The sequence below is a fragment of the Girardinichthys multiradiatus genome, chromosome 18, assembly GCF_021462225.1.
Source record: "Girardinichthys multiradiatus isolate DD_20200921_A chromosome 18, DD_fGirMul_XY1, whole genome shotgun sequence".
In the NCBI taxonomy this organism is placed as follows: domain Eukaryota; kingdom Metazoa; phylum Chordata; class Actinopteri; order Cyprinodontiformes; family Goodeidae; genus Girardinichthys; species Girardinichthys multiradiatus.
Window position 1 is genome coordinate 24,271,238 of NC_061810.1, and position 25,789 is coordinate 24,297,026.

Sequence of the window (25,789 nt, forward strand, 5' to 3'; positions counted from 1 at the left end):
GGAGGGATCTGGATTGCCACTGAGGAAGGACAGGGGAGAGGTTACTGAGTCTCCAGGGAAGAAATGGCAAATAGAGCAGAAAGGTTCTGAAGCTGACTTACAGATGACGAGGCTTGGGACTTGCTGGTTGCGAATACGTTTTTTCCATGGTGGCTGAGGTTGGCAGAGAGTGAGGAACGGAGTGGTGAGATTCTTTAGTTCCTGCTGTGTGTTTCTTGGGTAGCTCTGTTGTGTTCGGGTAGGCGGTGTTGGAGGGTGGACAAGCAGGTGAGCGAGAGTCAGGTGTTCCCACGAGGAGGCTCTTGAGCAGCTGGGTTGGAGGTTGGAGTGGAATGGAGACTCATGGCTGGATTGACAGGGCTTCAGATACGCATATGAGCATGACACAAAGAAAACAGGAACTCAGGAATCCAAAACTGTCTCCACAGAAAAATCAATTAATCCCACAGTTGGGAAAATAATATAGTAGTTAGAAGTAGTCAGGCCCGGGTGTGGCTTTTAAAATGACTGTTTTTAATCACAGTAAATTCATTTTTACACGTGCCCACATTGCTTTAGATAGATTTATTTATCTGAAAGTGCAATATTAGAAAATTGCTTTTTATATTTAGTCAGTTTCTTTATTTGATATTTGTTTGCAATAAAGTGTGACAAAAAAAAGAAATCTATTGGGGAGTAAATATGTCTTCATAGAACTGCTTGGGTATGTTTGCACATAAACCCTGGATTACCTCAATCAAACACATGTTTATGCATTAGGAAGGACTTTACTGTTTTCTCTGGTTCTTTAGACTCTAACAAACTTGCTCAGAGTCTGAGACTTTCATCACCACCGTTCACACCCACACCACCCTCCAAGGCCAGAGAGAGGAAGCAATGGTGACTATTCTTAAAGCAAACATGTTTTCTCATGCACAGGACAGAGCCGCTTCTGTGCAATGGATTTTGCTTTTTTTGTGTCTTAATTCAGTTTGTGTAATGTTTTCTCTTCTCTTTGGCACTGACCAGCTCTAAGTCTTGCTTTTTAAAATACATTTTGGCTGGGCAAATGTGAAGGCAACACATTCTTTCCATTTTTCATCTAAAATGAGTCAACTTTAAGTGTTATTTCAATCATCTTTGAGAAAAAATGCAGTCCTACTCTGACTTTGACAGGGAAGTTGTACTTCATATAGCTGAAAGCTGTTTTATATGGTCAGTATTAGAATTTTCAAATAGAAATTACTCATTAAAAATCAAAAGACAAAGAAATAGAAGCTTTAAATATGTGTTGCAACAGAAACAGCAGTGATCATTTGATGCTTGGTTGATAGCACACAGAGAAAGAGAGAAGAGGGGATACCCAGAAAGCAATGGGGCATGGATAATTGAGAGGAAGGCAGCAACGCTATAGCACCTGATAAAAGTGCCTTTGAGAAACATCGTTGCTGAGACAGACTGGAATGATGGGGGAAATGTGTAAATGGGAACTGAGACCAGATTTACAAGAAGGTATGAGCACTGAATGCTGCTTAAGGTGTCACTTCTTCCGTAATCTGCTTTTTCCTGGATTGGGTTGTTGTGCTAGCTCCTTCTAGTTTGGTAACAACTGCTTTATTAATGAGGCTTTAGCTCACCCAAGTAGCCATATACAGATTAGAGCTGTAACAATTAATCGGATTAATTGTAATCAATTGATTATTGAAATAATCGTCAACGAATTTAGTGATCGAATAATCGTTAACCTGAGCATACAGACTCTGAAACATGCCATTTGCGGAAACTAGAAGCCACTCAAAGCAGTAATTAGGCCAAAATTGTACAAAAAATATATACATTTTGCATTTAAGATGAAAACCTTTCTTTGTCTGTTACTATTCTCTGTCCATAACTCCTCAAGTGGCATAGTTTTAGCTTAACAAGGTTCAAATTCTTTAAAAAATCTCCTATTAAGCACATTTTGTTATCTGATCATTAATCGATTAGTCAAAAAAAATAATCGACAGATTAATCGATTGTCAAAAGTAATTGTTAGTTGCAGCCATAATACAGATACACACAGAGACACAACTGCAGTGTCTCTGTGTCGCTGTGCTGACACACTGACCCAATCTGCGACCTGTAGGCTAGCCTTTCTTCCTGCCCTCAACTTTCTGCTCGCACACTCAGGAGCCGATGTTACACTGACACAGATTAGATCATCTATCATCTATTACACTTTAAATTTGACACAGAAATGTTTAGTTGTTTTTCTGAGTTGATCCAGTCAGAGTTAAGTGTAGGTCAGATTAAATTAGAAATGTTTGACATTTCTTTAGCCCTTTACTGAAGACATTCCTGTCACAACTCTGGGATGTTTTTTCTTTTATATTTTTCTTGCGGCACTAGAGGCATTTATGTTTTCATTTTTCCGACAGTAGGCAGACAGGAAAGAGGGGAAAGATGTTTTTTCATCTGTCCTAGGTGCTGTAACCCTGGACCTCTGTGTGTACGACTTGTTTTAATAGGAACTTTGGCAGCGAGGTCAACAAATTTACTATGTGGTCATTTTGAACAGTTTGAAGGCATTGTTAAGAGTGATCCACTCAATCTGTCAGTAGGTTTAATGCTTTGGCTGACGTCCTTAATTGAGGAAAACACACTCTTTTATTTGCTTGTGTAAACTTTGCTGTCTATAATAACATATCTGTCAAAGAGCAATGTCTTTAAGGTGTATTCAAGATTTGTTTTAGGTATAAAAAAGTCATTTTAATTTGTAAAGACAAAAGCTGTCAATCACTTTTTTACCTCGAATACCTTAATAACAATGAGATTTTAACTCTCAAAGTAATTATTAGTTTCCTCTGGGGCTGCATGATATCAGGAAAACATGTAATTGAAATTCTATTGATGATATCAATCACAATTAATCCACATTTTCGTCCTTTCCTTCATCAAAACATACCCACCCCTCTCTGTGAGCCTTAGCATCTCTGTTGTTAAATACAGACATCAAATGTGGGCATTAAAAGGCAGTGAAAGACTAACAGGCCAAATGTAATATTGCAAACAGAATCAGTTTACATAGCAAAATATAATATCCCACCAAATCCCAGATTGCCAAGCCATTACCCATCTCAGTGCCTCCTTTTTTTTATCACATTTATTTATTTATTGACTCATTTATTGAATTATTTGTTTATGTGACACAGAAATCAAATGTCATACAATCTGATATACTGCTGGCCGTAAACAAGCAACAATATTGACCCACACTAGTTTTACTACAATACAAGGTATGGGATCAGAATCTATTTGCCATTTAATGATTATGTAATTATATAATAAAGGGAAATTGGGGTTTTCTTGTCCAGAGGATATCAGTGATTTATTATATTTGTTCAGAAATATAATAAATACTGCTTCCAGTTAAGCTTCAAACTTTATGTCAAATATGCTCTAAAGTATCAGAATATAGGTTCTGACTCAGACCCAACACTTTATCCAATGAACAGAAAGATGTTGGCTACCAGTACTACATCAAGCTTGATTCATAGAGGCTGCTATGGATGGGGTCAGTAACAAAAACACTGCATGCTCTTTCTTGCATGTGTACATCCAACTATAAGAAGTCCATCCCTGTAAGAACATTAGGGCGTGTCATAATTGTTCATACAGGTCAGATGTAAGCGGTGGTTGGTTGGCTGTTTTGGGACCCAGCCCCCATCTCCAAACATTGCATTTGGTGTGTCCTCACTCAGCAGCTGACTGCCTCCTCAGCAGTCAACCATGTAGTTCCTCCTCCATAAAAGTCATCTATTGTCTTTCATACAGCGCTGGAGAATATGCTTTAAAAAATCTGCATTGTGGTGCATTAAGTCAAAAATGGACTTACTTTTCCATGAACGAGCTTGTAGCCTGCAGTTCTTCGAACTACTATTGTGTCCTTATTTGCATTATTGACTGCTGAATTATTAGGTATTATAATATAAGTATTGTGTTATCCAGCTTTTTATAAAGTTCCCTGTTGCTGTGCTTGTGCTTTCAGGCTCTGCAGAAGTTAGCAAGTCAGTACTTAAAGAGAGACTGGCCTGGAATCAGCCCCGATGACCAGAGAACAGATTATAGGTAGGTTTGCATGTATTTTGTTCTTTACACAGCAAGAAAGGGGATCTACATAATTCACAGTCGAGCTGTTTTAACCTAGACAGGGTATTTACAACTTTATGCAGAGTGATCCTGTTTTAATAGTAATGTTAAAAGGCAATGAAACATTCTGCAGACAAGCAGTTATGACCTCAGCTATAAACGGTGTTGATTATTAATCACTCTGGCACTAAGTTGTGTTAAATTAACTCTAGTCGCTGAGTAAATTTTACACCTCACCTGAATGGCACCAAATCTTAGTAGACTTAAATGTAACTCTCTAAGAGAGAGACAGATTTTTACTGTTTCAAAAACAGAAAATGCATTCATAAAAGCTCAGGCCTACAAGTCACCATTTTAGTGATCTTGCGTCATTATTATTTAAATGTTGCTCATTCATCTTCTATTCAGCTGAGAACCCAAATCTAAGCTCTGTTAGATAAAAGAAAATCTTTGTCTGATCTTCACCACACCTATTAGCCACCATAACAGAAGCACAAAAATATGAAACTCTTTTTTTAAGTTACATCTGATTAATAAAAAAAGAAATGTCAGTAACTGCAACTATTTGCCCTTCACACTGTGCCAAATCAAGCCCTCTTCATACCAAATGCTCTTGAAAATGTCCACTCTTCTTTGTATCTCCAACCAGGAATGTGTATGCAGTGTGGAGGGCCTACTTAGAGGGGACAGTTCAGGTGAGCCAGTCGAGATTGAATGTGTGTGACAACTACAAGAGTCAAATATCAGAACCTGCCAAGACTGTTAGACTCTATAAGGAACAGCAGCTCAAGAAGGTGAGTGGATATGTAGAAGTGCAAATCAGTCTTTGTTCTTAATTTAGCATTAATCATATTGTTTAAGCTCTTTCTTTGGAAACTCAACTCTTCCCCCATTTACTTTTCACAGACTATTGATCAGTTGAGTGGCATCCAAGCAGAGCTGCAGGAGTCGGTGAAGGAACTGGCGAAAGCAAAGAAAAAATACTACGACTGTGAGCAGGTTGCACACGCCGTACGAGAGAAGGCTGACATAGAGGCCAAGTAAGTTCACAGAGGCATTGCTTCGCTCAGGAGAGGTTTTAAAATACAAAACAAGAATGATGCAAACAATAATATGTACATATCTTTTATTTTTCTTGCCTTGCCAACTTGACATGAGTTCTCAGCACATAATCAAATGAGTAGAAGAGCATCTGCTGTAAGAAATAAACATCTGAGTCTTTGCAGTCTCGCAATTAGTTCCAGATTTTAACTCAGTGCTGATGATTGTTGTTTTCCTGCCACCCCTAGGTAGCAGTAGTTCACTATAATAGTGAGAAATTGATGTTTCATAATCAAAGTGAAAAGTTGAGGAAAGATTAGTGTACAATGGGGAACTGACAAACTTAAAAACATGAAATGTTCACTTTTATAATGGAAGTCTCTTTTCTACATCACCAGTGATAAACATCATAATGACTGTTACAGGTGGAAACGAGGCATCTGATTCCTAAAGCATGAGTTTAATGCAGAGGTTACTGATTAAACTTTAAAAAGGTCAAACATAAAGCTGTAGGAATAGTTTTAGCTTAACTTCCTGCCTCAGGGAATGAGCCATATGGCAGTTGTTAATGGACAGAATATCACACTGACTTACTTAAAATCAGATTATTTTCATGATTAGATGAGATCGACTCTCTGTATCTGTCCTGTTTTTTTTTTTTTTCCAGATCCAAACTTGGTCTTTTTCAGTCAAGAATTAGCTTACAGAAGGCAAGTGTAAAGGTAAGAGGACCTCACCATGAATGTTATCCCTCTCCACCGAGACAGATATTTGACTGTGCTTCTTTGTGAACCCATATATTGTAACACTTAAATGTTTCTCATTGGAAATCCACCGAAGTGGTTGAAATGAAACAATTCTCCAAAGAACAGTGGGTCAAAATTCCTCCTAAGAGGTATAAAAGACCAGCACAAGGATGGCAGCAGAAGTTGTTTTTTACACACGGCCAAGTTGGCTGTGATAGCTTTTTTCTCTTAGTAAGTGATAGCATAATTTTAAAACTGTATTATGCATTTATACAGCCTATCTCTGTCAGATATAAAAATTAGTTTGATGATCTGAAACATTTAAGTGTAACAAAATTTGAAGCGAAAGAAATCTATGAGGGGACAAAAACGTTTCTACTTTCCTTGTTTCATTTTAGTTGAAAGCCAAGAGAAGTGATTGTAACTCCAAAGCGACGCAGGCCAGGAATGACTACCTGCTAACGCTAGCTGCTGCAAATGCCCATCACGACCGCTACTATCACACAGACCTGCTGCACTGCATACAGGTACTTACGATAGATAAATAATGGGTTGAAATTTGAGATGGGGGATAAAATGTTATTAGATCGTGAAGCATTAGAATATATTGATGATCTGCCAACGCAGAGACGTGTTTTCCAAAGTTAGGGTTGGGACTTCACTGCGGTTCAAGAACCAACAAAGTCTTAAGTCCTTTTTTACAAATCAAAATAAACAACAGTTATGATAATGGTAAACACATACTTTATTTATGCTGACAATTTTGAATATACATGTAATAAACAGTTGTGGATGTTGTTTGTTTCTCTTTCACTGTTGTTTAGTATGTGTGAACCTGAAAAACTGGGAACCACTAATTTATTTGACACATTCTGTTTATTGTTGTTCTATGTTGTTGCATAGACTCATCGGTTTTATTTTGCTTCCCTTTCCTTAGCTTTACAAACTAGGTTTTATGTAGCAAGAGCTCACAACTGTTGATGTTGTTGTTTACAATTGAAATTAAAATACTTTTATTAAATTCAACCAATTTTGAGATGGAGTGTTGGTGTATTTAATCTTGATTGTTTTTGACAAAGTTTAACAAAAGTTGACAAAATTACATAAATAGATGAAAAATTAGTTCAACAAAGCATTTTGGCCTAAATGCACAGTTGTTTGTTTATTGGCAAAACTGTGAGAAAATAATTTTTTTTCTGTAAAAGAAAAATAAAGGAATATTATTGCCATATCACCCACCCCTAGGCTTGTGAGATGAAATCCTAACGGAAACAAACAAAACAGTCAAGTTTGCTTTGGCCGCATTGACATCTCTACTGCCGACTTTCTCATTTGGATAAAACCCCAAAGTGAATTTTTCAGCGGGAACATTTCTAGGTTCCAAACTCAAAATTGGACATTTTTATTTTCTAGGAAAGCATTTTCGTTGTAAATCTGCAAACTGCCAGACAACCATTTCATATGAATGAAATAGTCTGAAAGGAAATATTGTCCCGGAAAAAGTGATGATTTAAGAGTTATTGAGTCTCCGGAGAGAGTTGCAGCCTTCCGTTATGATTTGAAATTCATATGTGGGGAAAGATTCTGCAAAATAAGGAATTTTGATGCCCACTCTTTTAGGATCACTGGTTGATTGGAGGTTAGAATCTTCCTATAATCAGACAAAAATATAGACCAACTAGTATTCTTAGTTAGATTTTTGGTAGTTTAATGAAGGCTGAAACACTTTTCCCTGCTAGTTTCTGAACAAACATGTAACTTACATGACAGATGAAGTTCTGTTTCCCTAACCAGAACATTTCTGAGGACCCATTTCTAGTTTTCAAGTAATCGTTTGGCCTTGCTGCAGTTTCTCTCTGACATACTGGCCCTCAGGCATGTACAGTGTGAGCATCGATACTGTGAGGCCTTCCTGAATAATAGATCCTCAGTTCCCTCTGACAGAAGGACAGAACTGCAGGGAAATATGCGTGCACACAAATATGTGCATGCAAACGCGCAAGGAGAATAGGAGGACACCGCTAGGAGGGAGCAAGCTGTTCCTGCTCTCTGCTTATTTAATTTCATTTGTGTGGTTTTGAGACAGCTTTATAAGAAAATCTGTAATAAGTGGATTTCTGAAAAGCAGTACCAAAAACTTTCATCTCCTGTTTGTGCAGTGAGGTCAGTCAAGCGCCATAAATGCTTTTCATTCCCTAAAAGCTGTTTCAAATTTTGTCCCATTGCAACCAAAATTTCAATGCATTTTGGTGGGATTTTAGGTGATAGACCACCACAAAGTTATAGTTGTAAAAGTGGAAGGGGAAAGATACATGGTTTTTAAAATTATATTCAACACCCTTTACTCAATTATAATGTAGCTTTAGAATAAATCCAGCTGTTCTGTGAAGGCCTCACTGTGAAGGATCGCAAAGACCAAGGAGTACAGCAGGTTAGGGAGAAAGTTGTGGAGACGTTTTAAGAAAACCTGGGTTATGAATATCCTAAGCTTTTATCATCTCACAGAGCACTGTTCATTCTGTCAAACAATAATAGAAAGAGTATGGCACAACTGCCAAGCTATAGCCTTCTACCTAAAATAATAAGCTAGGCAAGGAGAGCATAAATCAGTGAAGCAACCACGAGAGTAAATATAGAATATAGAGGAATTGACTCAGGGGAGCTAAATACAAAGGCATCCAACACTTTTCAGCTTCTTTTTTAAGAAATATTCACAACCTTTGTCTTCACAATTATGCACTACTATGTGTTTTTCTATCACATAAAATCACAATAAAACATTGATGATTAAAAAAAATTACACAAGGCGCAAGCCTCTTGAATACTTTTTTTCAGGGCATTGTTTTGGTTATAATTCTTCTATTTATTTTATTTTAATATACATTTGTAACTATTTTGTGTTATGCAATGTTTTGTCACCACTGTTGGGGGTCACTATCATAGATGTGGCAGTGGGAGATTAATGCAGATTTAGGAGGAACAAAAATCTTTCAGAGCTGAGCTCTTTTCAGGCAACTAACTTGGCAGCAGTGGAAATAGATTCAGTCTCTTCGCCAAAATAAACCTGCATCATGTCTCATTGATTTTTACAATGAGTTGCATGTGGGACAGAAAATAAGGGTTTTAGGTAGAAGATATATGATTATATTAAAAATGTACATCATAAACGGTGACTGCTCTGGCATCTGGCTGCAGCAATAACATATATCTTAAACATGAACTCTGTTGTCCTTGTCAATGCGACAGCTGGAGTAAGAAGTCAGGAACTGCTCCACGTCTCCCTCTGCTGGTAGAAACTGATACTGATAGTTACATTTTGCACCTCTGCTCTCCTGTGTGCTCTGCTTTGTTCGGACCCATGCAGTCATTCGCCTGAAACCGCACATACAGTCCAATTGGCCGCAGTACAGGGCTTGGGCTTTTTCTGGAAGCTGACTCACTTTGTTTCAACAGTACCGTAAATGGATAAAAAGAGGTCGGGAAGAAAGAGAGGGAAGGAAATGACCACACTGATGAGGGAACAAGCAGAATTAAGTCAGCCAGCTGCCCACCCTTAATGACATAATTTCCTTGTCAATATCCTATTGTTTTATGAAGCTGTGGTATGTGTGTGCCAAATACCATACATGTTTTTGTCTGATTGAATACCTATTATTCTGTACAGCACATCTTGACAAAAGCACAAAGTGCTCAACAAAGATATCAGGAACACCACATCAAATAAAAGGGAAAATGAACATAAAATAATGCGCGAGCCATAATTTAAAACAGATCAAATAAAATATTTTAGTTTTTTTTATTAAAGAGGGAGTGGCACTTCACTCGGTTTAAAAGATTCAGGCTTATGAGGATGCTTGGGAGAGCGTTTGGCTGGATGAGTTTATTTGTGCCTGAATACTTAAAAGATGAAGTGTGTGAGTGTGTGGTCAATCTGTTGTTGAACTCTGTTACCTTCCTCTGTAGCTGTGTGAACTATTTCCAACAAAAACTCACATCTTGTACAAAAACTATTTTGCTCTTTTTTTTTTTACCACACCAAATAATGCTATTAATACTTCTTTAATTGCTTTTCTTCATAGGTTTCCCTCTGTCTGATATGTGTGTTTGGCAGTGTGGCCTTCTCCTTGGCTGTTTGGTTGAGCCTCATACCTCATTAAAATGTCCTTCTGTCTGTGTACCCAAACGTCTAATGATTGATGTCGAGTGAAAACATCTGCTTGGATTTAGTCTTTTCTTCTACTTCACGCTTACTCCACATTGTTTGTCTCACTCTTTTCTTGACTCAAATCTCATTTTGTTCTCTGAAAGCATACAAAACATGCCGAGCCACCGTTGTTTATAAAACACTTTAAAATCAACCAAGATACACAAAGTGGTGTACATATGCAAATGACATATAGAACAAAACCAAAGAACCTGCAGACACCTGATAGACGCTAGATCTTACAACAACAGCCAAAGAACCAAGATCTCCGGTGGAGAGCAGCATCACTTCTGTTTTTGCCTCGTTAAAATGTAAAAAGTTCAAAGCTATTCATGCCTTTTATGTCATTAAGACATTTGAACAGTGAGTCTACTGAGAAACCGTTTGTCTTTTTATTAGGGAGATAACTCTGGGAGTCATCTGCATAGCAGTGAACAGAAACTCCTGAAAATAACATTGAATAAGGCCTATAAAATAATAGTTATATCCGTCAAAGATCTAGCATTTACCATTTATGCTTCAAACCTTTTTTGCCGTCAAGTTTTTTAGGGATGCAACCCACATAAATGGCTGCTAAATCAACCAATGGCTTTAGCTTACAAATGCAGCACCATTTAAAGAGAAATCAACAAGCTTCAAGTGTATATGAATAATCATCATAATAATATTCAGGTGTATAATATAAAATATTATGAAACTATACTGAATGAACTCTTCTGTCCTTGTTACCCTGTTGTCCTTATCTCCGTCTGTCTTCCAGGCCTTAGATGGGAGAATCTATGAGCACGTGAAGGACTACCTGGTGGCTCTGTGCCGCACTGAGCTGGAGGCATCGCAAGCTACTCACAGCACCTTCCAGTTCCTTTTAGAAAAATCCTCCAGGGTGAGTTTACAGCTTTACTTCAGGATGAAGGAAATCTGATATAACCTTGTAACTGTACCAGAAAAGCTTATTGTGTCTAAAATATATGTACTTGTGGAATTAATGACAGTATATTTGTATATTTCGACTAACGTTGGTGGATTTTATCAGTGTATTTGAATGCAAACTCTATAAAAGTGTTATATATGGGTGCCTGGATTTAAATGCTGTTTTCAAAGAAAAATATTGGCCTCCTGTCTTTTAATTTAAAGTTAGCAGAAAAGATGAACAGCAAAGAAGGATAAACTGGGAGATGCCTCAAATAAAATGCTGTGGATCTTAAACAATGAGAAATGTTTAGTGTCCTCCCACCACTAAGCTCCACCTTTAATTCAGGGTCCATCCAAAAGGTCCTGCCCCCCTACCAGGGCTGTTTTGGGGGTAGATTTCTACCAGTTTATGTCTGATCTGGCCCCTGGCAGTGGAAATGCAGTTAAGGACAACCTAAATGCATCTGTAGTAACACAGTATGTGTAAAATCTAACGCTTCTCATTATTTTTTGTCATAGTTTTAGCTTGCTGCTAAGTCAGTTTATGGTGTGTACACATTGACCCAGTAATTTGATTTCATCAGCACAAGGTTCCCTTGCTAAATACGTTTTGGTGGGAAAGGCCATGCAGATTCGAGCTATGCAGGCTAAAGCTAACCAGCCAATATGCAGAAGTTGACGCCTGAAGACACAGTCCCTCCTCAAATGTAAAAAGCATGAGTATAAAACAAATTGAACAAATAAATAGAGGAAAAGATTAAATGGAAAAATAAAACTGAAAATACAGAAAATAGTACAACATACAAATAAATACATTTGTTTAAAAAAGAGTCATTCATAAATAAAATAATTGATAATAAATAATTAAGGTAATTATTACAAAGGTGAATATTTAAAGAAGCAGTTTAAATTAGGTATATACATTTATGTCTTCTTGAATTATTTAATTACTGCCTACATTCATTTATTTACTATAGTTTTCGTGTATTTCATCAAATTATTTATTTATTGAACTTTTATTTATTGATGTATATATTCGTAATTATGGCAGGATTGGTCCTCCATAATGACACCCTGAGTTTCTAAAATGTAACTTTTCCACAACATTCTAATTTTCTGAGACACTGTTTTCATTATCTGTATGCCATAATCATGAAAATTAGAAGAACAAAATTCTTGAAATATTTCACTATGTGTAATGAATCTATATAATATATGAGTTTCACTTTCTGAGATGAGTGACAAAGAATATTGAGCTTTTTCACTATTATAATTTTTTTTAGATCTGCTTGTACATTCATAATCTTTTTGTCCTGAACATGCATCAAATTGAACTGACATGCTTCGTTACATGAACACGTTGATCATCAAAACTGTCCAACTCAGACTCGAAGTGTAATTGTGAAGCACTCACCTTGTGTAATCTTGAACTGCTGATCTTCTGTAAAACGTTTGTCATTTCCTCTCCCGCTGAAAACCAACAGCTGCAGGTTATGCAGATTTACTGAAGTTACATCAGATTGCAGCGTAGTCTGTTGTGAGCTTGTGTACAAATGAAAGCATTATTAATCACCTCGTGTTTCTTTCTCAGATAATACAGGAGTTCAACCAGCAGTTGTTCATGCAAGAAAACCCCGTGTTTCACAAAGCGCACGACTTCCAGTTTCAGGCCAGCGAATATGACACGGTGAGAGTCGTAAAGCTGCTCACACTTATGATGTTATAATATCTGTTCCCATGATGTGTTGTTCTTGTATTGTTTGTATATGAACCAGTTTGCAGCAGGATAGTAACTCAATATTGTGTCAAACAATAAACTCTGACTCTTCTTAGACAGACACAAATCAGCCACATAATTTACCAAATGTGGCATGTCTCATATTTTTGTCCCCTCTATTATTGTGTTTTTTCTCTACTCTGATGATTAGTGAGAAATGCATTAGTATGAAAGGGGCTGGGAAGCGACTCTGATCAATCTCACTTGGGCCTTCTTTAAACAATTATTTTAAGATGGGCGCGATCCAGTTAACTAGTGTCTGGTGACAGCATGACAGGATAATGAATCATCTCTTTGTTTTAATTTTAATATTAAATAATATGTGCCCACTGGGATCTTATGTTTTTTTGGTTCTTTAATTAATTTTTTATAAATGCAGGCTAAAGGTCTGATTGTTGAGCTTAAAAATGTTTAGGAATTTTGTCAAACGATTAGAGACTTTGTGAATAAATCATCTGGAACTGTGCCGTCTCGCTCCTCTGGGGTCTTGTTAAGTGTTTCATGGTAACTATGAAAAATGTTTCTGTGGACAAAGTTTCCTCATATCTATGTTGCACAGTTCCAATATGTATTTTTCTTGTGTATGAGTCACTTTGTGCTCCCGTGTTTCTCATCTACTTGTTGTGCCTCTGCTGCCTTCTGCCAGTTTCTGAGTCCTTGTGTAAACTTATTCTACACTGCCATGCCAAAATAATCATACCCCTAGATCTTTTTCACAATATTCCATGTTACAAGCACAAACTTTATTGTCTTTTATTGGGAGTTTGGACCAACAGAAAGTAGTGCATAATTGAGAAGGGGAAGGAAATGTTTTGAAAAATCAGCATTTCAAGACTGTGGTGTGAGATTGTATTCAGCCAAATTAGACCCCCTGATTTATGTGTTATGTCTTTACCAACTTTGGACATCTGAAGATTACAATTATTGCCCATTCTTCATTGCAAAATGGGTCAGTCAGATTGGATGGAGAACATATGTAAACACTACTTTTTAAGTCTTGCTGCAGATTCTCAATTGAATTGAGGTCTAGACTTTGACTGGGCCGTTCATACACATGAATATGCTTTAATCTAGACCATTCCATTGTACCTCTGGCTGTATGTTTAGGGTTGATGTCCAGCCTGTAATAAGTTTTCTTTCAGGGATGCCTTTAATTTAGCTCCCATCATCTTTCCACAAACTCTTCCCTTTCCAAGCTAAAGAAAAAATTCCCCACAGTATGATACTGCCACGGTTTGTTCACTAATGTTCTCCGAGGCCTTCATATATCAGCTGTATTTAAACTGAGGTGAACTATTTACTAATTTGATTATTTTTGAAGGCAATGTGTTGCAGCGGGTTTTATTTAAAGATGTGAAATTGGGGTAAATACAAATTACCTTAAGTTTTTGAAAACCATGAATCATATTCCTTCCACTTCTCAGTTATGTTCTACTGTGATCAAACAAATAAAATCCCAAATAAAATATTTGTGGTTGTGACGTAAATAAATAATAAAAAGTTCAGGAGGTATAAAAACCTTGGCAAGGAGTTGTATTTCTAGGTAACAATGCTCTAATCCTGCCTTGTATCTCCCTGTTTCTCAACATTTTCTAACACTTTTCCCTGATTTTTTTTCCCATATTGACCCTTCCCTGTCTTTATATGCTGGTGTGCTTTCACTGCTGCTCTTGTGTGTTTGTGTGTGGGTTTGTGGATGCCTCCCATCTATGTGCGTGCATCTGTGTGGGAGCGTGCTCCAGACTCTGAGCTTGGTGCAGCAGTTGGTGGACATTGAGCCGTCGCCCGTCAGTGCCATGAGAATGACCCTGGCACAGGTAGCCTTAACAGTTGCTAGCATTCCCATCCTCATTCCTGACACAAACCATCCACTCCATCCTGATAATATCTGTCTGCTGTATTAATATTTACTTGAACAATTATTTAAAGGAACCTGTAGTCATCAACCAAAGCTTTGATAAAAGCTTATTTATCAATTTAAAGTGGTGCTGCTTCTGGGCACAGATTTTTTTGCACACAACAAAGCACATTAATGCCCTAACAAAAATGCCCACCAAGGTTTTTGCTCAGAAAATCTTGTTTTCCAACTTGTTTTTACCACCAGAAAAGGTTTTGATGTATCTGCTATATAGTTAGAATGAAACAGAGTTCAATAGACAACTTGTGTTTAAGCATCCAGCGTTTTTAGGGATTTTATTTGATAATTGCTGATTTTGCTGCAGACATTTCTACTTGTGATCTTGATGGCTTGATGGTTAGGTGATATTTTACTTATAACATCCTGCAGGTCTACAAAAAGTTTAGTCGCTGGAGTCTTTGAGCAGTTTTGCCATATATTATAAATTGCACCCCAGGAGAAGACGCATTTTGTGATTTCCGGTGCCTGTTTTAACTACATAAATAATTAATAAATTCATTTCACCTGTCCTGGATGGATGAAACCAAAGTTGCTGTTACAACACATATTGACAGCTTCAGCACAGAGGGGACTATTAGTGTTGTAATGTAATACATTAGTATTTGAAATTAGTTAGAAGCATTATTTTTTTAACGTAAGGCTGCACGATATCAGGAAATCAAGCAATTGCGATAAAACCAGTTTTTTAGTCTCTTTCTCCTTTGCCATTACGATGCTTCTACTCTTACCGATGTTCAGTATCTAAAGGCAAACTCCAATTATAAAACCCAGGACGCTTTTTGTTGAAACTCATCTTTCTGGAATTTTAATTGACCCTGTTTGCCTTATTGCAAGCTTTTCCAACGTGACATCCAAAACAGGGTCATAATGTCTGCAGACATGCTACACCCTCTACGGGAGGTTGTAACCTTAACAAATTTGAAAGAGATTTTACTGATTCAAACTTTTCTGTCCTGTTACTTTGGAGGTGAGAGAAGAAGAGAAGCAGCTGCAGTCGGGATTAAATCCAGGTGTTCTAGCCATAAACTTGTGATTGTTTCACAACGTTTACACTATGAAACTGCATTATATTCACTTTCAAATTAGACCCAACATTCATCGATTTTAATTTTTTTTAATTTATGTATTTCTTTTTTTGCTGAACAAAGTCTGACAGATGTGTTACAAACAGCTTGGAACTCTCCCCAACTAGCTTTTAATTGAGAAACCTCTTCCTGGGGTGGGTTTGCTTGTTGCCCCCCAGCTCAGCCGCCTCGTGTTTGGGTTTACCCATGTGGATGAGAGGGTCGTATCCCTGCGCTTTCGGGTTGGGGACAGGTCTCTGACTGTCGTTTCAGCCTACGGGCCTAGCGGTAGTGCGGAGTACCCGGCCCTCTTGGCATCCCTGTCGGGGGTGCTGGATAGTGGCCCTCCCGGGGACTCCATTATTCTGCTGGGGGACTTCAATGCCCACGTGGGAAACGACAGTGACACCTGGAGAGGCATGATCAGGTGGAATGGCCTCCCCGATCTGAATCCAAGTGGTGTTTCGTTATTGGACTTCTGTGCTAGTCACGGATTGTCCATAATGAACACCATGTTCAAGCATAAGGGTGTCCATCAGTGCACTTGGCACCAGGACACCCTAGGCAGGAGGTCGATGATCGACTTTGTTGTCGTGACGTCAGACCTTCGGCTGCATGTTTTGGACACTCGGGTGAAGAGAGGGGCTGAGCTGTCCACTGATCACCACCTGGTGGTGAGTTGGATCCGCTGGAAGAGGAGAAAGCCGGACAGACTTGGAAGGCCCAAACGCCTGGGAACGTCTGGCAGAGCCCTTGGCCAGTGATGTATTCCACTCCCACCTCCAGGAGAGCTTTGACCAGATTCCAGGAGATGTCGGAGACATAGAGTCTGAGTGGACCATGTTCTCCGCATCTATTTTCAATGCTGCTGCCAGTAGCTGCAGCCATAAAGGTCTGCGGTGTCTGTCGCGGCAGCAATCCCCGAACCCGGTGGTGGACACCGGCAGTAAGGGACGCTGCCAAGCTGAAGAAGGAGTCCTATCGGCTGTTCCGCGGCCCGGGCTGTGGCAAACTTGGGCCTGGGAGGAGTTCGGTAAAACCATGGAGAAGGACTACCGGTTGGCCTCGAAGCGATTCTGGCAAACCGTCCGACGCCTCAGGAGGGGGAAGCAGTGCTTCGCTAACACTGTTTACAGTGGGGGTGGGAGTCTGCTGACCTTGACTAGGGACCTTATCGGGCGGTGGAAGGAGTACTTCAAGGATCTCCTCAATCCTGCTGTCACACATTCCCTGGTGGAAGCAGAGGCTGGGGACTTGGGGTTAGATTCTTTCATCACCCAGGCTGAAGTCACCGAGGTGGTTAAAAAGCCTCGCGGTGGCAGGGCTTCGGGCGTGGATGAGTTCTGCCCTGAGTACCTCAAGTTTCTGGATGTTGTGAGGCTGTCATTGTTGACATGCCTCTTCAACATTGCGTGGCGGTTCATGGGAGTTTGCCCAACCGGTCCATATGTGTTTTGTGGACCTGGAGAAGGCATTCGACTGTGTCCCTTGTGGTGCCCTGTAGGGGGTGCTCCATGAGTATGGAATCGGGGGCCCTTTATTAGGGGCCATCCGGTCTCTGTACAGGCGGAGCAGGAGTTTGGTCCGCATTGCCGGCACTAAGTCGGACCTGTTCCCAGTGCATGTTGGATTCCAGCAGGGCTGCCCTTTGTCGCCAGTTCTGTTCATAACTTTTATGGACAGGATTTCTAGGCGCAGCCAAGGCCCGGAAGGGGTCTGGTGTTTGGACCAGTGGATTTCATCTCCTCTTTTTGCAGATGATGTGGTCCTGCTGGCCCCCTCTAGCCAAGACCTTCAGCATGCGTTGGGGCGGTTCGCAGCCGAGTGTACAATGGCTGGGATGAAGATCAGCTCCTCCAAGTCCGAGGCCATGGTTCTCGACCGGAAAAGGGCGGCTTGTCCTCTTCAGGGCGAAGGGAAGTTCCTGCCTCAAGTGGAGGAGTTCAAGTATCTCGGGTCTTGTTCACAAGTGAGGGAAGAATGGAGCGGGACATCGACAGTCGGATCGGTGCGGCTGCTGCAGTAATGGGGGCGCTGTGCCGGTCCGTTGTGGTGAAGAGAGAGCTGAGCCGAAAAGCGAAGCTCTCGATTTACTGGTCGGTCTACGTTCCTACCCTCACCTATGGCGATGAACCTTGGGTCATGACCGAAAAAATTAGGTCCCGGATACAAGTGGCTGAAATGAGCTTCCTCTGTAGGGTGGCCGGGCAATATCTTAGAGATAGGGTGAGGAGCTCGGCCATCCGGGAGGGGCTTGGAGTAGAGCCGCTGCTCCTCCACATCGAGAGGAGCCAGTTGAGGCTACTCGGGCATCTATATTGGATGCCTTCCTCGGGAGGTTTTCCAGGCACATCCCACCGGGAGGAGGCCCAGGGGACGGCCCAGGACACGCTGGAGGGACTATGTCTCTCGGGTGGCCTGGGAGCGCCTTGGGCTCCCCCCGGAGGAGCTGGAGGAGGTCTCTAGGGATAGGGACGTCTGGGTGTCTCTGCTAAGTCTGCTGCCCCCACGACCCGGCCCAAATAACGCGGAAGACGACGACAACGACCTCTTCTAACGAAAACCGAAACTTCTCCAACTAGAAGAACCAAAGTCCTTTTTTTTTATTTTCCACCCTGGTTATTAATTTCTTTCCCTGGTAAATGCTATGAAAGTTATTTATACAAAGATCCTCTGTTATCATTCAAATCTGTCTGTATGTGTAGGCAGCCTAATTTTACCATCATGGCATCATGGCTTTTCATGATTTAAGAAAACATAAACATTTATTGATTTAATGTAGTAGTTGTGATGTAGTAGGTCTTGATAGCACAAAATATGACTTTAATAGAAAATTCCAGTTTGTTTATTTATACATTTAATAAAACAATAATGCCAGAGTGTCTCTGATTGTGAGATTCTTGTTATTCTATCCTTTCTACTCTAACCCTTTTTGCTGCGATAGTGTTGTTTCACAATGCAAACAAGATCCTCTCTCACTGGATCACTTGCACGGCCATTGATTCTCACAACTATAATGTTGCCATGCAGGCTGTGATAAATAGCTTTGCCCTATGACCATGATTATCTGCTGCTTTCATTTTAATTATGACCATACCAGAGTGTAGCTGATCAGATTTTCTATGCATTTTTATTGCATATTCTTTTAAAAAATAGTCATAAGAAAAATGATCTCTGTGTGTGTTTGTATTCCTTTCTGTTCTTCCTCGGGGTGTTAGACTCTGTATTGAACCTCCTTAAAATCCATCCAAATGCTGCATCTGAAAAGGGGAAGCTGTTGTTATTGTGATGAGTTTACTGCTAAGTGTATTTTTTACTTGTCTTTGTGTTCAAAGCAGAGACAGAAGGATTCAGAACACGTTAGCTGCAGTCTGTACCAAAGGTTGTGTAATGTCCAATACCAAATGGTCAGTTTAATGTTCTCAAATACAAAACTGGAAGCAAGAGCTTAAGAATAACTACATATTTTAAACATATCACACTCGGCTGCATGCAGGCGACACGCCTACAAGTGATATTTGCCACATTCCCTTCATACATATGTAGATGCACATAAGCATTCACATACATATTTAAATCTATTATAGAATAATTGCAGAATATAATTGACTACATGAAATATACTCTTAAAGTAACGACATAATTCAAAAAGTATGCTTTCGTTGACCCAGAGTTCTATTTTTGTTGTTGCTTTGTTCCAGAAAGATAAAGAACAGTCTGTATAAAACTGCTTTTTACTCTACTGCAGACACTCTGGAGTCTCGGGCCCCATTTGCTTTAAAAAGAATCCATTAAAACAGCTCTTATAGAAATGATGCTGCCCTGACTTAAGCGTGATGCATGTCTTGCATGATGAATTATATTTGTCTGCGCTACATCTCCACCAAAGAGGAGAAGACTGTACACTGTAAATGTTGCAGTTAAAAAAGGGTGTAATTGCTTATTGCTGCAGCAAGTCCACAATCTGGGTTTATTCTGTTTGGGGCTGCTGTTGACCCAGATTGGGATTGAAAACTAAAGTAACACATGTTCAGGATGAGAGGATGACATGCAACACGATTAAACACTAATGAATGTTTATACTTTTAAATTGAAGCCTGAGTCAACAGATTCTGTACTGCCCATTAACACATAACTACCATTTGACCCAGAGCATTTATTTCTCTGCAGCCACTGTTATTTCTACACAGTAATCCAAATGACTGTTATCATGAAAACATTTACTCTGTTTTCCCAGGGTTGCCAATAAATGTGGAAGTTGATGTATGTTTTTGTGTCTTATTCAGTTTACTTTTATTTTATTTTTACTTATTGGGAGCATTTAGAATATGTGTTTGACATTAGTTCATGGATCATTTAGTATCCAAATAGAAAGCTAGTAGGAGGGTGCCACCTCTCCTGAGAAGTTATTCTAAAACCGGCACCGAATAAGGCCTTTAAACAGCGCTGTCATCAAGGAGGGCCCTTAAATGTTTTCTACGCTGGCATAAAGTTTTGTTTTACTGCATTCAGAAAGCTTATAGAATTGCCCTGTTATTTCAGTACTCTGGCAAGCAACAAATTAGCTGACCTCCTTTCCGCGGCATTTTATCTCTCAGCCTCTGTCTTAATCTAGAGATCTGCTTCGCTCCCTTAACTCCCTGTGAATCTCCAGCGCCTAAATGTAATTAAGCTGTAAATTTCTTGTGTAATACTTTCAGCTTCACACCTGTACTTGGCTAGATGAATGCCCCAGTGTTACTGAATCAGCACTTAATTAATAGGTATGACTCGCATGACAAGACGCAGTTAAAATATTCTGTACAAGAGCCTGACACATGTTTATTATTAAATTATGGGAACCTCGTCTTATGTGGTTTATGAACACATAGCAATTATAAATGTGTGTGTGCATCCTGACGCTCAGTTTGGTTTGGTTGGCTGTATTTTCAGAGCTAATTTCATATTTCGTTTCTGTTTTTGACACATAGAGATGACAGTTTTTTTAAATATATGTGTGGATGTAAGAGGCTCTTAGTAATGACTGGTTTTACTGATTTTGTCAATGGTAAGCGAAGACAGATGGCTTTAGTTAGGCATTTATATTTTATTATTTTGTTTGGTAAAAGCAGATCAAAGCAGCATATAAACAGAACTGAACTGTTTCTATTCACTTCCTGCTCTCTTTCATTGTTGTTGTGTCGTTATGCATTTTTCACACACTGTCAGTCATCCACATGCGGTTCTAATAGCATTATTTTGATCTGCGAGGATAACAACCTAGCTTTGCAACACATGTTGTATTAATTATTCGAGAATTTCGCTCTCACGTTTAATTACCAGCCTCAACATATTCACAAGCCTTGAGCATCTACAGTGGAAATTGCAAAGCTCAAACCTGTTGACATTCTTCGCATCTTATCATGTATGGCCTTAAATGTACTGAATGTGTTTTATTGAGGTTTTGTGAGATGGATCAACACAAAGTAGTGCATAATTGTGAATTGGAGAGTAAAATGATAGATAATTTTCAATGTTTTTGTAATAATAAATCTGAAAGGTTTCGTGTGCATATTTATTCAGACTCCCCTAAACTAAAACTTAGTAAACCCCCTTTAGCTATATGTCTCTACCAGCGTAGTAGCACATCAGGAGACAAATAGCCCAAGCAAAGTCAGAATGCAGCTCAAATCTAGCCACAGATTCTCAATTAGATTTAAGCCTGGAATTTGACTGGGCCATTCTAACACATAAATATGCTTTGATCCAAACCGCTTTATTGCAGTACTGACCATGTGTTCAGGTTTGATGTCCTACCTGGAGGTGAACCTCTGTCCCAGTCTCAAGTCTTGTGCAACCTCTAACAGGATTGCCCTGAATTTAGCTCCAACCATCTTCCAACACCTCTGACAGGCTTCCCTGTCCCTGCAGGAGAAAAGGGTCAATACAGCATGATTCATTCATTTATTCATAGCATTTATTTATACGGGGGCGTCCACTTGAGGCCACAAGGTCTAATTTTCAAGAAAGACCAGTTTCATCCATCACACACAATAAAATACAGTTTGTAAACAGAAACCATTCAGATGGAAAAGAATACAATACTTTGAATCAGTAAAGTTTCAAGGTGGGGTGAGCACCTTCTTCCACAGGTTTGGTGTGGCTTATGGCAAACTTCAGATATAACTTGTTATTTTTTATGTTGTGGTTCTGGTTATAGTTTTTGTTTTTTGTCTCTTCCACGAAAGCTGAATTTTTATTTTTTATTACTATTAACATAGAATTATGTTTTTCGTTTTATTGTTAAATTTAACTTGGCAAGTTATACTTAGTTTTCTTCTTCCTTAAGTATTAGGCTTCTTAGCCAGAACCTGAGTCTGAATTTCGCACCTTAACATGTAAATGTGAGCTGGTATAACAGTAAAAATCCTTGAATATTTCATCACCTGAGCTGTTAATCTCTGCAGCTCTTCCAGATGTAACATGGGCCTCTTGACTGCTTCTGAATAATTATTTCCTTGCCTGGCTTTCCTTCACATGTCACCTAAACCTTGGAATTATGGGATCTTGTGATTGCCATTACTTCCACTGGATTTTATTAAAGGGTTTGAATCTCAATGCATGCCACACTTTTCAGATTTTTGTTTGTAAGATATCCTGAAAACCATATATATAATTTTTTCCACTTCACATTTATTCACTAGTGTGTTGTATAACATCCCAATGAAACACTCGTTTGTGACGTTTGTGGTTATAATGTGGGTATAAGTTATTTTCCCAGGAACTGTAACATTGACTTTGTACTTATCTGTGTTTACATGTCTGGGGCTGGATACGTGTGTGTTTACCATTGCCTCTTTTTTGTGTGTGGTTGTGTATATCAGAGCCGTCAGCTGGAGTCGGAGTCGGGAACGACTGAGGAGCACAGTCTGAACAAAGAGGCCAGAAAATGGGCAACCAGAGTGGCCAGAGAGCACAAGAATATCATTCACTGCAAGCGAGTAAGGGCAGAACATTATTAAACACAGCCAAGTTTGTTTCGATGTAATCGCACAAACACACACTTCTAATGAAGATGTCTTGCTTTTAGTCTCTGGAGGAGTGCGAGACTCATGGCCTGCCTCCCAGTGAGCAGGGCAGACTAGATCTGGAGCTGAAGATCGAAGACACCAAAGAGATAATGCGCAAAGCTGAGGTCAGATTATTTTCTGCCTATTCAGGATTTGTCTTTTACCTTTCTATTGTGTATAGTTGTTGTGCTCTAATGGCTCCAAACATATGAAATGTGAAATGAACTGAAAACACTAAAGCAGGACTTGGCATAACTATTGTGTTTTATTGGACCATTTATTCTGAACTGGCCTGTCACAAAGGGTTTGATCTGCTCAATACCTACATGCATGTAATCAACAGATTTTACCCTTCCTTAAGGAGGATAAGTTGGTCAATGACCACTGGAGACATTCTTTAAATAATTAAAAACACAATTTAGATGTTTTTATTTTATTTTAATTTACAAGCTGTTAAAATTATGCAAAAGGACTAAATGATGCAAAAATTCACAAATTATCTTGGTTGATCCAACTCTGGTTGCAAATAATCATTCTGCTCAAGTGTTCCCACCACCTGCTAACTAGTCTTTGAACATATGGATGTAAACATGGTTGCATCCTTCATAACAGTTGACAAATTACTTTAATCCTCCTAATCACCCAGACAAAAAACAAAACTGTGGTCCATGATATTTTCTTGCTGCACATTTTCAGTTCCTTTGGAGAAATGTAAACATGAAAAGAAATCAATGCCTAACTAAAGAACTTAGATTGTCATATCTGAACATTTAGGGTCATAATCTTTTTGTCAGACTTGTATGTTTTCCCTCTGCAGGAAAATCTTTTATTTATGCATTAATCCTCTCAGATGAGAGATTTCTAACTGTTAATGAGGACAGTGTGCCATCTCCTATCTTCTCAACTAGATTATATCTGCTTTTTTTCCCCCAACTCTTTAAGGTCTAAATGTCTGTATTCGGTCTTATTTTCAGCCTCATAGAGCCTATTGTTTGCCTCCTTCTCTGCATATTCAAAAAAATCCCCCTTGATGCCTAAGTTTACTCTTATTTATTTGTTCATAGTGAGAACTTTGGAGTTAGTGATCTTACCTTACTGTAAAATTGTTCAACCTATTTATTACAAAGTACGAAAATACATAACATTCCTTACACCCTTTGTCCTCCAATATGCATGTTTAGAGTCAAATTTAAGGCTCTTTTGCTCTTGCAGGCGGTCATTCCTTCCTTGACTAAGTTGCTGAATATTTTATGTGCTCATTTCATACAGATGAGCTAATAGCAGAGTTTGTATTTTATAATTATGAATACAGGACAAAAGACATTACTTCAATTGCAGCATTATCTGGATAGTAATTGTACCACCCTGCCTTTAACTGAGGTCTTGTATTAATATCTCTAAGGTTCTTCCAGAGCTGATGTTGGCCCTTTGTCGGAAACCGATACATACAGTTCCAGTCAGAAGATTATATGTACTATCTTCTATTAATTTGCAGCTTTAATGGATTCATTTCAATGATTTTGTCTAGGATGAAATGTCTGTATGCGCCATAAAATGCCAGTGGAGTTTAAAATAAGGATTAGGTGCACAGGTTTGGATTTTAAATAAGGATTAAAAAATGTTTCCAGGCTTTTTTAATTCTCTTAAATATTCTAAAGGACAAAAATCTAATCCGTTGATTTACATTAATTCATTAAACAAAATACACTGATTCAAATGATATTCTTTTAATGGATGGCCCTTGAAAATTAGACCCTGCGTCTCAATTATCTGCCTATATAAACAAATCTGAAATAAATAAGAATAAATATCTCTGATTTGCCCCTTGACTTGAACAGTTTACTCCTCGGGGTTTTGGTTTTTGATCTACTGACTGAATGCACAATCATTCAGAAATCATAAAAGAGACATTTCACTCTGTTTTGTCTCTGTACAAGGTTAAATTCAAGTTGAACTGGACCTCGGTTCCTTAAACTGGGTCTGGTTAAAATGCCAAACTGCATACCCTTAGAGTTTGAACAATCTATTTAAACTGAAAAGACTCCTGCTGCACTTTGCATTTCATGCGCTGCTTCCAGCTTCTGCTTGGAAGCAGCTGCTCTCTTCAGCCCCTCCACCACCTCCACTCTGTTGTGTCTGATTCAAATCAAGTTAGGTACCAGCTCTAACTAATCATGCTTTTAAAAGGCTATTATTTACAATAAGTTTACTTTGACAAATGCAGATTTTGAGCTGGTCTAAGTTAGTCCAGATGCTAACAAATGCAGTGAAATGGTGCTATACCACACTGAAAATCTGAAGCCATTTTCAGCATTGTGTTGTTTTGTGATTTGTGGACAGACAGAGCTCCTATTTAAGCAGTTGTAGGCGATTATGTTGCCCTCAAATGTTCAGACTGTTATAAAAACTGCAGAAAGACATTTGAAATTTGAGTCTGGAAAAGTATTGGAATTATTTATTTATTTTTAATGAAACATGTGTAGGAAACCTTCTAAACTGGTTGGTTTCTTGGCATGGATCTATAACACACTCCATGAATTTGCAATAGGGTATACTTTTAGGGCCATTCCACAAGCTTAAAGTTAGCTTGCTTTATCCAATAAAAAGCCAAATTTAATGTCTGTTTTGTGATCATTGTACTGTTGTGTCCAAGCTTCAACCATCGAACTGTAAATTTTAGGTGAAGTTGAATAAATGTAAGTTTTTCCTCCATCTTTTACATTCCATCTTTTTTGTGCAATGTAGCAGTACTACTAACAGTAAAACAGTCCCACAGCATGATGCCATCACCACCATGCTTGACAGCTAGTATAGTGTTCTTAGGTGCTAAAGCGTCGTCTTTACTCTTCTACACAGTCTTCTTGTCATAGTGGTCAAATAGCTTTTGGAATGGAGAAAGGGAATATATATCTTCTGTACACCTGTTTATTTTAAAACTTTAAAAAACAGCCAATAACCGAGGAAGCCAAAA

The 25,789-nt window shown here is 38.8% G+C and overlaps 1 protein-coding gene across 2 annotated transcripts in view; it reads left to right on the plus strand.

The window, feature by feature from the left end:
• LOC124884000 (F-BAR and double SH3 domains protein 2-like) overlaps window positions 1-25,789 on the plus strand; it is an 89,199-nt gene that overhangs the window by 36,246 nt on the left and 27,164 nt on the right. The window contains exons 4-13 of one of the 2 annotated variants that reach the window (XM_047391560.1): window positions 4,007-4,086; window positions 4,757-4,901; window positions 5,014-5,147; window positions 5,816-5,870; window positions 6,293-6,421; window positions 10,859-10,981; window positions 12,602-12,697; window positions 14,530-14,604; window positions 22,633-22,749; window positions 22,839-22,943. In XM_047391560.1, coding sequence (XP_047247516.1) covers window positions 4,007-4,086; window positions 4,757-4,901; window positions 5,014-5,147; window positions 5,816-5,870; window positions 6,293-6,421; window positions 10,859-10,981; window positions 12,602-12,697; window positions 14,530-14,604; window positions 22,633-22,749; window positions 22,839-22,943 — 1,059 coding nt within the window. The remainder of the gene's footprint in view (window positions 1-4,006; window positions 4,087-4,756; window positions 4,902-5,013; window positions 5,148-5,815; window positions 5,871-6,292; window positions 6,422-10,858; window positions 10,982-12,601; window positions 12,698-14,529; window positions 14,605-22,632; window positions 22,750-22,838; window positions 22,944-25,789) is intronic. The other variant, XM_047391561.1, reaches the window with a different exon arrangement.